General features: G+C 39.6%; 1 protein-coding gene across 1 annotated transcript in view; it reads left to right on the top strand.

Moving 5' to 3' along the window:
• The first annotated feature begins 760 nt into the window (after positions 1-760).
• The window catches only part of NSUN7 (NOP2/Sun RNA methyltransferase family member 7), a 15,254-nt gene continuing 914 nt past the window's right edge, over positions 761-15,100 (top strand). Inside the window, exons 1-12 of the mRNA XM_026037492.1 lie at positions 761-821; positions 2,349-2,476; positions 2,854-3,213; positions 3,593-3,651; positions 4,785-4,915; positions 6,010-6,162; positions 7,337-7,520; positions 8,712-8,922; positions 9,522-9,665; positions 10,342-10,443; positions 10,950-11,067; positions 13,498-13,630. Of these exons, the coding sequence (XP_025893277.1) occupies positions 2,901-3,213; positions 3,593-3,651; positions 4,785-4,915; positions 6,010-6,162; positions 7,337-7,520; positions 8,712-8,922; positions 9,522-9,665; positions 10,342-10,443; positions 10,950-11,067; positions 13,498-13,630 (1,548 nt within the window). The 5' untranslated portion in view covers positions 761-821; positions 2,349-2,476; positions 2,854-2,900. The remainder of the gene's footprint in view (positions 822-2,348; positions 2,477-2,853; positions 3,214-3,592; positions 3,652-4,784; positions 4,916-6,009; positions 6,163-7,336; positions 7,521-8,711; positions 8,923-9,521; positions 9,666-10,341; positions 10,444-10,949; positions 11,068-13,497; positions 13,631-15,100) is intronic.

The raw sequence follows: 15,100 nt of genomic DNA, 5'->3' as shown, positions 1-15,100 counted from the left end.
TCTAATGCGCGGGCGGTCCTTTTTCCCACCCTAAAGAAATGTGAAAGTTACTGGAAACCTCAAATATGGAAGGGAAGTGTGTGGAGCATAACACAAGCTGGATAGCAACTAGCTCTACTTGATTTAGAACAGCAATAGCTGCTCCGGTGGAAAAATAAATAAATAAATAAATAAATAAATAAATAAATAAATAAGTAAATAAATGGCAATGAAGCACCTGCAGGTAAATACAAGAAAACTGACTTTTTGAAGAGAGCAAGACATGAAAGAAGTCAGTCCTAAAATGACATGCCTGTGCTGCTTGGACAAAATTAGATAAACAGGGCAGTTAGTTCAACTGGCGCCCTTTCGATTACAAGGAGAGAGGGAAATAAGAAGTTTTGTGCGTTTATTCCCATCTCCCATCCCGCGGTTGGCGGTAAAGGACACGAGGAGCATGGACATGTATTTTAAAGCCGCTTCCAGCTTTTGGGGCTCTCCACCCGCCAAGCAAGGCCGGGGACAAGGAGATGGAGAGGGGAAAGGCTCCGCGGCCGCCGGGGCGTCGCGCGGCCGCCCGTTACCGAGGCGACGCCGCGCGGCCGTTGGGGCGGCCGTTGGGGCGGCCCCGCCCTAGCTCCTCGAGGAGCCGCCGAGCCCGGTCCGAGCGGCTGCGGGCGCGGCGCCCGTGGGAGAGCGGCGGTCCGCGGGCACGAGCAGGTAGGGCCCCGGGTGGCCGTTGGGGCGGCCCCGCCCGCGCTCCTCGAGGAGCCGCCGAGCCCGGTCCGAGCGGCTGCGGGCGCGGCGCCCRTGGGAGAGCGGCGGTCCGCGGGCACGAGCAGGTAGGGCCGCGSCTGGCTGTGGAAGTAGCGCGGAAAGTGGCCGTGCGATCCGTGAGGAGCCGCGGCCGCCCRCTCGGACCGAATTCCCGTTGCTACGGAGTGGTGAAAGGCAGCCGGGTGCCTGTCGAGCGACAGGGGCAGGGAGAGGGGCAGGAGAGGCAGGGATATGGCAGGGAGAGGGGCAGGGGAGGTAGGGCTAGGGCAGGAGTGCTGGGGGCTTCATGTTGGCAGCTTTGCCCGGGTTGTGTAATGGCTGGAGCTGCCAAAAAGCCCGTGATGGAATAAAAGGGAGCAACAGATATGCTGRTATCCAAGCAGAGGACTTGGTGCCTCGGAGTGGGAATCCTTTGTGAATAAATGTCACACTTCTCAGTTCAGCAAGAACTGGAGCCATCCTCCCAGCTGAATGTTACATGTGAGTTGACTTAACTCTAGTTGAGATAATGTACATGTTACCAACTGAAAGAGTATTTTTTTTTCTGCCTGCTGTTTGTATGGATACATGCAGTGTCCGAAACACTTTGGGGCCAGCATAGTGCTGTCTGCTGTAGCTTCTTCAAACCATGAACCTGAGGGCTTTGCCCTCTCTCCTGTGTGCCCTTCAGCGGCGCCTCCCAGGAGTTGCTGCTCTGTGGGTTTAGTTTGGGAGGTGCCGAACCTTCCATATCCTGAGCCCATCAGAGCACCCAAGAGCCCCATGTTCCCGCTCTGCCCTTGGAAACTCGTAGCCGCTTCTCTCTATTGCCCCTGCTTGTGCGTGGATAGCAGCGGTCTGGGTTACYGGGGTCTCCCTGCTCCTGTCACACAGGTGTTTTCAGAAGAGAGATGTTTAGGTCAGTTTGTGCAGATAATGGACATGCAGTAAATATCCCCGTGTATTTGTATTGCTCATAAAAATGTCGTGCCAACATCAAGCTGTCCTGATCAGACATTGGCTTTAGTGGATTGTGACTTGGAAGTAGAGCAGTAGAGCATGGTGCCCTATTCTGTGTGCAGTATTGGGCAATATAGTCCTGAGAGAGGGGCTCATGGGCCCTGGCAGAGCCTCCGGTGTCTCAGTTCCTGCTGTCCAGGCTAAATCTGATCCGTTTTCCTCGTGGATCCCTCGAGTTCCCTTTTTYTGCAAACCTTATTGCTCCTCTTACTTGTGGATCAGGTCAAGAGAACCAGCATAAGCAAGGCAGCGGGAAGTGCATTGCTGGGATCTCGGGGAATTTAGGGAAGCCTAAAAGCAGCGGCATGTTCTTACGTCAGAGATGAGGCCAGGGTGCACTTAGCCAGTCGGATATATACTGTATCGCTGTGTAACAGCTGTGGAGATGCTGGTTTTTATTTATTTATAAATCTGTCMTTTGTGATGAAGTCTGTGTTAGCTTAGTTAGCCCTCTTCTGAATCCTGAATTCTAAGCCTGTCGTAAGTGGATATTATAGCAACCAAAGCAAACAGGGTAAATCCAAGCTCTGAGCATGGGGTGCTTTAAATGGGTTAGGGGTGAAACTCAGGTGACCTCTGCTATGTCTTTTCAGGAGCAGCTGTGCTTCTCACTGGACCAGCATGTGGAATTCATTGCAACTCTTTCAAGACGGTTCCTGTTTCAGAAGAACCAATGGGTGCTGTGAAATCTGTGTAACACCTTTTTAAAGAAGACTGCCTAGTAAGAAATGTAGTCCATCTGCAATAATAGTAAAAACAACAGAATCAAAGCTCTGCCTATAATCTCAATAGGATCTATAGTATTTCTAAATCTGTATATAGATTTTATATATATTATAAATCTATAGGATTTATAGTAAATAAAGCAGTGGGCTTTTCGTAACAAGTAGTCTCTTTTTTTTTTTTATCTGCAAAATAACTAATGTAACAAAGCTATCATGAATATGTCTCTATGTAAGATAATTGAGTTAAGGAAATATATGCATATCTGAAGGATTAGAACCTAGAAAGAAAACTGATTCTTTTGAAAAACTTGAAAATAAAGAGAAAAGTGTATTCTAGGAAAATGAAATAGTAATTCAAACTTCGTTTTTGCAGAGGCAGCAGGACTGTGAGTCGCATTTACAYGTTCAACAACTGGAAAGATGCCAAGTTCTAAAAGTAACTTTGTGTGCTTAGATGAGGATGTTATAAATGACATTTCGGACTTGAGTGAAATGAAAATTTCAGATGAGAAAGGATCTACTGAAAAGAGCACAACGACTTTAATTGAGGAGAATGGATATCATGACTCGATCTACATAAATGCAGCAAAGATTTTTCAAGGCATTCATAACCAAAAGCCTCAGGATAGGATATTGGTGCGATATGGTGACGACTCCGCATCTCCCCTGCTAACTTTTAAAGATGAGTATTCCCAGCGTGTGTCTTATGAACTGGCTTTCAGTGCTTTAAAATGTAAGTAGAAAACTTTTCCAAGAATTGTCAGCAGAAATGTTTGCTGCGGAGACAATATGTAAAATCAAATGTTTGTGTCTGCTTGACAGCAGATGGTTGGGAAGGCTTTTGTTAGACTGATAGTTACTATTAGGAGCCCTCACATATTTAAATACATTCAAGAAATGTCAGTAATTTGTGAAGTCAGACATCTGAAATCTGCATCTAAAGGAATTCTCTTCAGGACTGTTACTGCTTGTGATTGAAATTCTCGTGTTACTAAAACTTCAGCTTTTTCTTTACAGAATTATAAGTAGTATTTATAAGTATTACAAGTATTTTTTTTCCAACTTAGAACTTTTAAGACTTCAGAGCATAACTTATCATTGCTCTTTTGTAGATCAAGATCTTCTTGAAAAGATACTGTTAGATAGCTGTGCTTACCCCTGTCACTCAATAGTAAGTAAATATTTTGAGGAAGTAAATGTTGCATTTTCTGAATTGATATATTCAGAATCTTTTCTGGTGATTCTGAGATCTTCTTCAGTTGTTATTTTAGACTATATAGAAGGGTTCATTCAACTTGTCTTTCCTTGAAACACCAGATTTATAACTTCAAAACATAAAAATTGAATTCCGAGTTCATATGAACAAGTAGTCAWATGGAATAGCTGTTTATGAAAATAGCCAGCCATATATGCCAGCTTTTAGCAATAAAAAGTGCAGTTCACTCATACTTAGATACTTCCCTGTTTTCATATGAAAAGAAAAGCTAGAGCTGGTAGTGTAGCCTGTTGAACTGGCAGTCTGCTGTGTAGTCTGCTGTTCAGTGCAGTTTAAATCGGTGCCTCTGAAAATACCAAGAAGAATTTGAATGGATGTTATTCGTGGAAGTTGATACAACACTAACAGAAAGGAAATAAGACTTCCATGGACACATTTTATGTTTGGCTATACATCCCTAATAGCTTTTTTTCTTCTAGCTGATTTCAGTTGTATTCAGCAGAAATTAAGAGTTTTCAAGGGTATGTAGAATTAATAAAAGAAGGTAGAGGCAAATAAGAAATGCCTAGAAGACGACGTTGCCCCACTAGCAGTATGTAGCACCTAGCTCCACAAAGAGGGAGATGCTGCATATATTCAACCTCAGACATGGTGAAGAGATCTGATGAATGTCCCACCTGTGGAACTGTTCAAACTCATCAGTTGTTTGATACCCAAGAATCCCACAGGAGATTAATGGTAGACAATAAATTGTTGTTAGCTTAGCTGTTCATAGAACTAATTTACACAGACAAAATAACTCCAGCATTTAAATTTGGATAATGTTAAATATTAAGATACAAAAAATGAGATAAATGTAGGAATAAAAATATTTTTAATATTGATAAGCTAAATGACTAAAAATTTGTATTAGTTTTTAAAATATTCACAAGTGCTGTCATAACAAACTGCTTTAGTATTCTTATAAATACAGTCTCATAGAGGTTTTTGTGCCTTTTGCATGAGAGACTGTTCTTGATGTGCATCTCTTTGCAGGAGCAAGGCAGGCTTTGTGTCACTCTTTCCATCCCTCTCTTTTCCTCTTGCAGCCAGATGAACTGACCAGCCTGCTTGTTGTGATGCTTTATGACCTGCAAGACAGAAAGTTTCAAGCCCGAGAGATTGTTGATGAGGAAGAGCCTGTAGCAGAAGTTCGGAAAATAGAGCATTATCTATACAAGTATACATGCTAACCATTTATTTTTTTCACATAAATTAGCAGACTAAAGAGTTGCCTAACCTATTCCTTTTCTAAATTTGTGACTGACAGCTGTCTTTCATTTTGAAATTTCATTTCTTTATGGTTTTTGTTTTWAATGAAAACCTGGGAAAGCCATTTTTAAGGAGATGGGAAAGTTTCATATTCCTGCAATTAAAAAATAATATAGCTAAGATGCAKTCTTTGTATTGTGGGTGGTTATGCTGGAAAAAAAAAATTATTTCTGCTTTCTTGAAGCTTTTTCATATATTTAAAAAAAAACAGGAGAAATAAAGTATTCTTTAAACATAACTGTGAATGTAAGAGTTAGGAGCAAAAGGGTAGTGGGATGGAATAACATCCTTTCATTTAGCAATGTTGCTATTACAGGAGTTTGTAACTAGAACAAAAGTGACTATGTAAAATAAACAGGTAATACTTAATTCTTTCATCAGTCTGTTGGTGAAGTCAAYAGGTATTGGGCAAAATTGTCTTCTGCTGGATTTAGAATAACCCAGAAAGTTAATGGGTAACATCAGTGCTATGTACGTCTGGAGAGTGGTGAGCAGTACCCCTTGACAATGGAAGTAGGTCATGAGCAATTTTTATTTGCTCTGAATTCTCATTTATCAATGTTACGCATAAAACTTGTGGGAAGAAAAGACTGGGCATAYTTTTTCTGGCATCTTCCCAGAATAATAAAAAACCCATGACTTCTAGTTGCTGTAGTGCTTCTGTTGTTTCTATATATATTTAGAGGTCAGTGTTCTTCAATGCTCACTTAAAAATATATATATGTGTGTGTGTGTGTGTGTATATATATATGTAAAAACTCATAGACAAGGCAGTTCAGTAGCGACTTGTCATAACTTCAGTCATATGTATTTAATATGGTCTCAGCTGTGTRTTGTTTGTAGGAGAAGATGCAGCTATGCATTTTCTGTAAGAGCTTGCAAAGGGAAGCTTTGCTCTTGGTTTTGATCTCTGGATGAGATAAACCCTAATATAAACGTTGCATGATAATAGCTGGTTTGAAGAGCTACAAAGTTGAGTAAACTTGTGCCTGTGCATTGTAGTTTTAAGACCAAATTGGCAGCTGCACTAGCAAGATGTCGAATCAAACATGATGCTCTTTCAATTGAACACATTCTGCCAGAAACCATACGGAAACAGGAGCAAAGGGCTTCCGTGGTCCCTTTGTATGCCTGGATAAATACATTAAAAATCAGGTAAGTAACTCACAAGTAACAAGTAAGCTTTGATTGATTTTAACCTACAAAACTATATATATAATATTTTGGTTTAGAATTTTCAKTAATTTCAGTTTCTTTTAACAAATACTGTTAAATGCAGCAAAATTGCTTTACCTGTATTTTTGTAGATTACTGTAATAGTATTCAAAAACTGTTAACTGTGTGAAATATGAAAGAATGTTTCTCACTTTTGAGTCTTTCRCCAATCAACTAGGGAAATCACTTAGCAATATGGGTAAATAATCTCTATTTAAAAAAGAGAGAAAATATCTTAAAAGTACATTTATCGCTCTAAGCCATAAAATTGACCAAGGATGTCGAGAAACTTTAAGTACTTCAAGTAAAAATAAAATAAACTTCAAATAAAAGGATATTTTAAAATCCCCTTATATACAATGTATTATTAGATATACAACACTAGTGTTTTCAGTTCTGTTCTGATAAATGAACAAGATCATCTTGTTTTATAGATTATTGGTTTTTTTCTTGTTTTCAAGATTTTGATTAATTTATACTTGTTTTGGACCAATACTCTGTGCTAAGATTATAGACTTTTCAAAATAGAGAAGATGTCTTAGTTTTCTGGATAAAATTTTGCAACCCCTACCTAAGATTGCGTGCAATAGTTGACCGTAAAGGTACATTTCAGCCAGAAAATCTCTTGGTGTCTGTAACTTCAAACCTTTTCAGTGTTTGAATTGCAACCCTAACCATGTATGCTTCTGTTACCTTGGCACAATGATTATTTCAGAGATCAATCTTTAAGTTCATTGGCGAGCTGGACTACMCTGGAAGGAATCAAAAGAACCAAACTATTTCAGCAGTAAATTTGCTACGGGTCATCCTGTAGCACATGTGGGTACTTACATACTGGTGTTTCGAAGCATTTTCTGGATGAACATTACTCTTTCTTCATTATTTTATCGCTTACTCCCTGAAGTATGTTGAACCAGAACATGGAGAACTAAAATAGAGTGAACATATTTCTAATACTAACTAAAATAGAGTGAACATATGAATAGAGTGGGCATATTTCGTTCTGTAAATGCACACTTTAGGAGAAAAAAAAAGGCAAAAATCCCAAGTGTCAGTATGTTTCACATTGCTTAACAATGGTTTGTTTTTAACAGCCTGAGTTGTATTTTAACAGCCTTCAGGATGTTGTCAAGAGTTTGGAGACAAAGGGATTCAGAAGAGTTGAATCTGTGTCAGACTTGGACCATTATACTTACTGTATTGACCAGCATTGTCATGATGTGTTGGTTTTTCCTTCCTCTCTCAAGAAAGAACTGCTTAATTTGGATCTTTTTGCAGATTACAAACTCTTACTACAGGTGAGTTGATTGAATCCTTGAGTGAGTTATCTTAATATGATCTGCAAACCGTAATGTTTCGCATTAGAATTGGGTTAGGTGTTATGTGAATTTCCTATTAAATCATTTGGGCAAGAACACATTCTCAGAAATTCCTTTTTTTTTTCTTTTCTTTTAATAATTAGAAGGCTGGGCATTGATTTACATAGTAAATTCAACATGTTAGAATTAGGCTTGTTAGGCTTAGAATTGATAGCCACATGTTAGGCTTAGAATTGATAGCCACAACTAATATGATGTTTTGAATAGAACTTTAATTTTAAAGTGCTTGAAATCAAAACAACAGAAGTGTCAGAGCCTGTCTCACCTCTGAAAAGGTGGGGAAAGCTTCGGTGTAATTCTGTATGTTACTCCCATTCAGTAGATAATGGCATGTTAATAGTGACAGTATCTCTTCTCCTGCCTTTGCATGTTTGCAGTAGTGTGATGCTGCTGCTTCCTAGTTTAAGCAGTGTGGTTCCTAAATCTCCATGAGGTCACCGATCCCTTTCATAACTGGGCATCAGGAGGCCCTCTAGGAAGCTTATCCAGTTATTCCTTTTGCAGATGCAGGTGATTTGGAGTAACCTTAGAAAAACACTCAAATTTTAAAGAGTCTAATGATTTTGAATGCATGGCAGAAACTTCAGAAGAGTATTTCCACTCAATGCTTGTCATTTTTCTGGAAATTTTAGCCTAAAGATTTAGTAACCAAGGTACTAATTAATTATGTGTGTCTCATTAAAATATGTAAATTTTGATTAGATGATCCACAGAAAAGAATCTACATGACAAGCCATAGATTGTGGGGAAAAAACTGCAAATATTACTCTTTAAGAATCCCCAATCCTGTCCATCCCTGTCTGGAGGGATAGGAGGTATTTGAATAGCTTAAGTGGTATACACACGTAACTATTCCTCTTTAGGGAGCTGCCTTAAGTTTGTCTTCACCTATAGATTTTACTTTTCTTAGGCATTAGATTTGGAATAAAATTTAAATTTAATGAGTTTGTCTTAGTAAGATGTTTGTTTTTATATTAGTAGCTATCCATGATTTTAGTTTTGTCTTGCTCATTTGTAGCAGGGGAGGAGAAAAGAAAAACTTTCCTAATATGAAAAATGGTAACCTTTGTAGACACTAAAGCTGTATGTTTTTGCATTGTTATTTTGCAGGATAAGTCTCGCAGCCTCGCTGTACATTCTGTGTGTGCCCTGCTGAGTGCAGATGATGACGTTGTGGTGGCTCACATGGCTTCCCGGCTGACCATTGCCCATCTGTCAGTGCTGACACATCACAGCATGTCCAGAATTTTTGTTTGTGGGGTAAAATCTCCAGCAAAGGACACTGAACTGAAGAACGTGTTCAGGCACGTGGGATGTACAAGTATGTGTTAAGGAGCTGCAGTGCATATCGGGTGGTACAGCTGTTTGTTGGATTATCTGTGAACTTCAAAATTTTATCACAATTGACAGATTTCTTGTTTTAATATTTGGGAAAGACAATAACTTTTTTTTGGCTACAAAATGAACTCTTTAGCTACRGTCAAGTTAATCAAAGGTGGTAGTTTAACCCTGCCACAGATGCAGGCTCCTGAAACGTCAGGGTGTTCTCCCATGGAAGTAGCTAGAACGGAACAGCCGATGCCTGGAAGCTCCTGGATCTGTGTATTTGGTGTTTTGCCATTGCTTTCAGTCTGGTTTTCGGCTGTTCCTGAGAGTGCCAGTTGAGCACCTACCCACGCAGGCAGCTGTCCCGCAAAGAGGACACRGTCAGAGCAGAACGCACCCAGCCGTGGGCATCCCGTCAGTGGAAGATGCTGGGGCGTAATCCCCCAATYTGCCTGGAGCTAGCAGGATTTCTTTTGGCCCATCTGGGTCTAACAGGCCTCTTGGAAAAATTTGTAGCACCACTATGTGTTCAACTGTGAATTGTGCAGGCTTGCTTACATGTGGCACTGGGGAGTTCTTCCCCCTTTTTTTCAGATATTCAGTTGCTACGGGATGACTTTACTGAGATTGGAGCAACAGACCCGAGACTGCAAAAAGCTAAAGTTATTCTGCTGCTGCCACAGTGCTCTGGAGTGGGTGTTGGCAATCCAGTAGAATTTATTCTAAATGAACATGGAGGTAAATTCTGATACAGTAAGCTAGTTCCTGCTTTGAAGAGGGAGTATTCAAGCTTGTTCAGTAAATGATACCATTTCATTAAAAGATTTGCTTTAAAATTTTAATTTTAACTGCTATAATTACACCCATATTTTAAATAACTTGCACAGTTCTGCAAGTGTAATATTCGGTAGTAGAAACTACAAAAGGGAATAATGTATAATCAATTACAGATGATTTTTTTTCCACAAAAAGTGTGCAAAAACCTAACTGGCCTAGTTTAGGATACTTAGGAAGAAAGCAATCTTTCTATGTGGCACTCAGACATTTCATAAAGACAACTTCAGCCTTTCTTTTGAAATAATAATAAAAAAAGACCACAAGCTGAACAGTTATTCCAAGGTATGAGTTTGTATCTAATTTTCCTTTGGTTATATTTCTTTATTGATCATTTATTTAAGTATTTACTGTACAATTTCATTAAATATAAATAAGAGGCAGTAGCAATTCAAAAAAAAAAAAAAAGAGTAATCATTTTAGGCATACTCTACATGGTAATTTGTAAAATCTACCTTCTCACTGCACCACTAAGAAACAAATTTGCTGCAAAAGCATTTTCTACAAGCAGCTGAATTTTAAGATACTAATAGAAATTGTATAAAGAAGCGTGTTTAAATTTACATCTCTTTGCATTTAGATGCAGGATTGCTTAGAGACCTTTTCCACGGATCTGTATCTGAGGATAAACTCACTATTCTTGCCGAGAGGCAGCTGAAAGAGTTGATGCATGCAATGAAATGTGAGTGCACTCGTTCTCAGATTTCTGCCAAGACACTTCCATTGTACTATCACCAGCTTTTCTGTAGGGAAGGAGTATGTTGGTTATTCTGCAAGTTAACATTTTGCATGTAACTAAAACCCTTACGGCTTCGTACTCRCCAGCCATCAGTACAATAGTCTTTGGGGGGCTTGTAGGGGACTGGCCTTCTAACTTAGTCATTCTGTGGCCCGGAGATGTTGGAAATGTTGTAGCCTGTARACGTAGCCTGACTCCACTTGCCCTGATCTTCCCCCAGGCCTTTAGTGGCTCTGTGAAAACACAGTGGAGACATTTGTGTGGAAACATGCAAAGATGTGAAAAGATTTTAATTGCTGGAAAACATGTGAGAATGAATATTTATGAATGTAGGAGTGTATATTTTATCAGTATATTTTATGATACTCTATGCTATTTTCAGTCCTTACTGAAACATTTTGCGTTTTAAGAACGTTAAGAGTGAATAATATTTTTTCTCCTTTCTGTAGTTAACAAAGTGCAAGCTATTGTGTACTGCACTTCCTCAGTTTACCCAGAAGAAAATGAGCTAGTAGTGAACAAAGCGCTGGAGTCTCGAGTGCAAGGAAATAAAGGGCAGCCATATAGGTAGGCAATCTATGGAAGAACTTCAAGGATAACAGAAGCTGGTATTTCCAAGGGTTTTTTTTCCTGCTTTTTGCTAAAGTTAAGGTTGAAGTTAAGCATTTATTAGTGTTTAATAAGGCTGTTTTTGATCTCCTGTACCATGCTCCCCTGGGAGCTTATCCTTAGGTGGAGGGAAAAACAGCTATTGTTACAATTTGACCTGGGGTGTCTTAGGCAGCTGGTAGTGCCCACCTCCCAGCCTCTGGTCAGGTCAGTGTCGTGCAGGGGCCACGTTTGCTGTTCAGCATCACAAACAGGGAATAAAAACCAGTGCAGTCACAGAGAACTGTAACTGCCCAGGTAAAAGGAGTATCGGTTTCAGCCTTTTCCCTCTGGGATAGGGGAAAAAAAAACCCAGACTCCTTTTACCCTGTATTCAGCATAAGGGAGTATTTTAAACTTTGACTTTCTGGGTTTTAAATGAACACAGCAGCAAAACCCAACACTCAAGGTATGATTCATTGCCTTTAAATTTCTAAGGTTTGAAATGGTAAATGATAACTATGGCCAAGCCTAAACATTTTAAAAAGGAATGAGTAATAATGGTAAGAGCTAGTTAAGAATAAGGCATCTTTTTTGTAACTGCTCTTTTTGTGACTGCTCTTTTGTCACTGCAAAACTGGGCATAGCCTTGCTAGTGAGCCAGTGCTAGTCCAGAAGTGTTTGTGGACTCCTACTGCAGCCTCTGTTTTCCTCTGGGATTTGAAATTTGGTGAAGTCTGTCATGTCTTGATCTCTGTGCAGCTGCTACTGCACAGAGGGAGCTAGAGAGATCCTGGGAACATCATAGTTTCTGAATTATTTGGACACAAATAGTACACCAGTTTATCATTTATGGAAAAGCATTTATATAAAATTCAGAGTATTTTTTTCCTCCAGGAGCTTGCCTTTTTCTGCCCCCTGTCTCCCTTYTCCTCCCAGAAATGTCCTTTCTCTCCCATCCCTAAAATCCTCCACATTTTTTTTCTAGAAAGACAAAAGAAGCCATTTTGTCTTTTGCAGAATCATCATGAAAATTGTCATACCACCAAATTATTATTTTCAAATATAAGACAATTTAAGATAGTAAGAAAGGGAGGATAAAGCTCCCATTAGGGCTTTGCAGACCCAAGCCAGGGTATGATTGAAGATTGATTGAACTTGAAAAACTGACGCTTCCGGAGCAGATCCTCCTCTGTTGACACACACACATCCTAGATGATTTTGTGTGTAGCTCTTGCTGCAATAAAGCTGTGTGTAACCAATGTAAACAGAGCGGTAATAGACACCATAAATAAAATACGTAGTGGGATTATGCTTGTCTAGGATGAAAGCTCAAGCCTGTTAGGCCACATGTATTACTCAAGATTACACTATTCCTTGTGCCCTTTCCTCTGGGTTATTCAAGTGGCTCATTCGACTAAAGGAATGCAGAATTTCTAGTACAGAATTTCTAGCCTTCCTCATGACTTTGGGAGGGACAGGTTAGGGGAATAGACCGTCCTGGGTGATTATCACAGAGCTGCTCTCTATTAATTGCCTCTTTCAAGAAAGTAGAGGGCTTTCAGGAACCTGCTGGGTCAGCTGGACTTACCTTCTGTATTGTGTCTGCTGGAAGGGTTCTGCCTTGCTGGAGTGGTGCTGAGCAGAGTGAGGCTGTGCTGCTAAATTTCAGTCTTGGGAGGATGGCTGGATCATGGACTAGGCCTTGTGGCTCAGAGGTCAGCAGCCATGTGGGAAAAACATTGGAAATTGCACTGGGGCACTCATCAGCTTGCTCTCCTGCAGCAGCTTTGTGCCAGTTTAGTGGCCTTATGAGCCAAGATTCCTAACTTCACAAATTGCCTTGAGGTCCTTGAGGTCCGTTTGTAGCAGCTAGGGGATCACTGGAGTACAGGGAAAACACTAGACCAGGTTACTTCTTTCATCCTCATTCATGCACTTCTAAACTGTATCTGTCTTGAAAATTGGAGCAACTGGATGTTGATTTCTACAAATAGGGAAATCTTTTTAACCTAAGGGTGTGGGGTGTTTTTTTTTTTTGTTTGTTTTTTTTTGTTTTTTTTTGTTTTTTTTTTAGCTTTTACATAGATTGTGTGCTTATTAATTTTAAACCATCCTTATAGTTGTTGCCTGGTACACAATTTTGAGAGCACTTCTCAACTTCATGGATAATTGGATAATCCAATAATTGCAGATCTCATACAGATTTGCTACCTGTTGGGCGGTTAAGATCTGTTCTAAAAAGGATGAATCCACAAGTCTTCCTTGAGATGCTGTTTTTAAAATGGAGATAAGATGTATGAAATTGTCATTGAAAGCATTGCATTTGGAAATTACTCAGTATATCCTTGTTTGTTTACTTCTACATCTGTAAATATTCTCTTCTGATCATTTGTTTACTTTCTACAGGCTCATTCCTCCTGTTTTTCCTATTTGCTCCAATTCGAAGGCTTCCACTGATTGTTTTTTCAAAATGGAACCATCAGAAATTTCTAATTGTTGCTTTTTAGCTATTCTGGAAAGAGAGGTAAGCAGAGAAAACTAACACCATAAAATACTTCAAAGAAAATATGTTGCTATTTTCCATTAATGAATATGTGAAATGCAACTTTTTTTTTAAAAAAAACTTCCCGACTCTTCTTCACTTGTCCTAAACTGACCAAAGAATAGGTAAGCAAAGGAGCAATTTTTTTTTCTAGAGGTAACTGCAATGGAAATATGCAATTTCTGGAGTGTTACTTTTAAGCATAACTTTTCAATATGTGCCTTTTATTTTGGGTCATCTTTTTGTCAGAACAGTCCTTGGCGTGCTAGGCATGTCTAGGGGAAACAGGCAGCTGCTGGAGAGGCTTGATTAGGAGCGTAGTAAGTGAGTGGGGTCTGTTGAGTGARTGACATGGACTCAGACTTGCTCGTATTTGATCAGTGCCATCAGTGGAGATTAAGACTTAATTATAAATTGAATTAAATAGGTAGGCTTATGTTTCCTTCCAAAACTAAGGCATATGTGGATCTCACTTGAAAAGTGGTGGGTTTTTGCTAAGTAAATGAAAAAGTCTTGGTGTGATTGTGTGATTCCTTAGAAAAGGTTTTAAAGGACAGGTTTAAAGGACAGATCCTCTCTGAGGATCAACATTTTCCCCTTGTGCCTGAGAAAAGTAGGGCTCCTCCTTCAGAGGAAGGAGGGAGCCACTTAAAATTTTACTGAAAATTAAGGGTATTAAATCCTGTTTATTTGTACTCCTGTCATACTAATCTCTAGTGCTTGAAAGAAGTGTGCTTCTTGGAGGGAGAAGRATTAGAAGGAATTTATTAGACTAAAAGAATGAGACATGGAAAAGCTTTTAAATGCTGTGTTAGTATTAGAGCTCCTTCACTGCAGGGGACTTGTTCACTGTCTTTCTGAGTTAGCAAGCTGTAGTTCATCCTACCACAGTCTCTCCCTCCAGAAAAATGAGCGATTGTATTTCAGGAAGTTCATTTGAGTATATTTGTAGTTAAATTTTACTTCACAGAACTGATTGCTCCTAATTGTGATTAGGAGAAGCTATTCCTTGGCCAATTTTTAGGTAACTCTGGAAGTGCACTTTGCTTGTGAGTCATAGCATTTGTGCTAAGAAGAGGCTAARCTGAATTTTCTAGCTTTAAAATACCTCCCTCTTCCCTTGGCAAGCTGTAAAGATTTTTTTTTATCCTGTTTCTTTTTATATATCTGGATAYTGACCTGGTTCCTAGTTGATGTAGTTCAAGAGCTCCTTGTTCATTTATTATGAGCAAAGATTTTATTATCATGACAGCAATACACATTTAATGTTGATAGTTCCACATTTTAATAATTTCGTGATTTATGCATGTATAATATTCCATTATGGATGCTATGCCTACCTTTAATGTATATTAGCTAGATATCACACAGGATTACAGAACGGTTGAGGTGGGAAGGGACCTCTAGAGATGATCTAGTCCAACCCCCTGCTCCAGCAGGGACACCCAGAGCACGGGGCACAGGGCG

The sequence above is a fragment of the Nothoprocta perdicaria genome, unplaced genomic scaffold (genome assembly GCF_003342845.1).
Source record: "Nothoprocta perdicaria isolate Ctin4 unplaced genomic scaffold, notPer1 scaffold_2, whole genome shotgun sequence".
Lineage (NCBI taxonomy): Eukaryota > Metazoa > Chordata > Aves > Tinamiformes > Tinamidae > Nothoprocta > Nothoprocta perdicaria.
The sequence above is the reverse complement of the archived record's forward strand: the minus strand, read 5'-3'. Positions and strand labels throughout refer to the sequence as shown.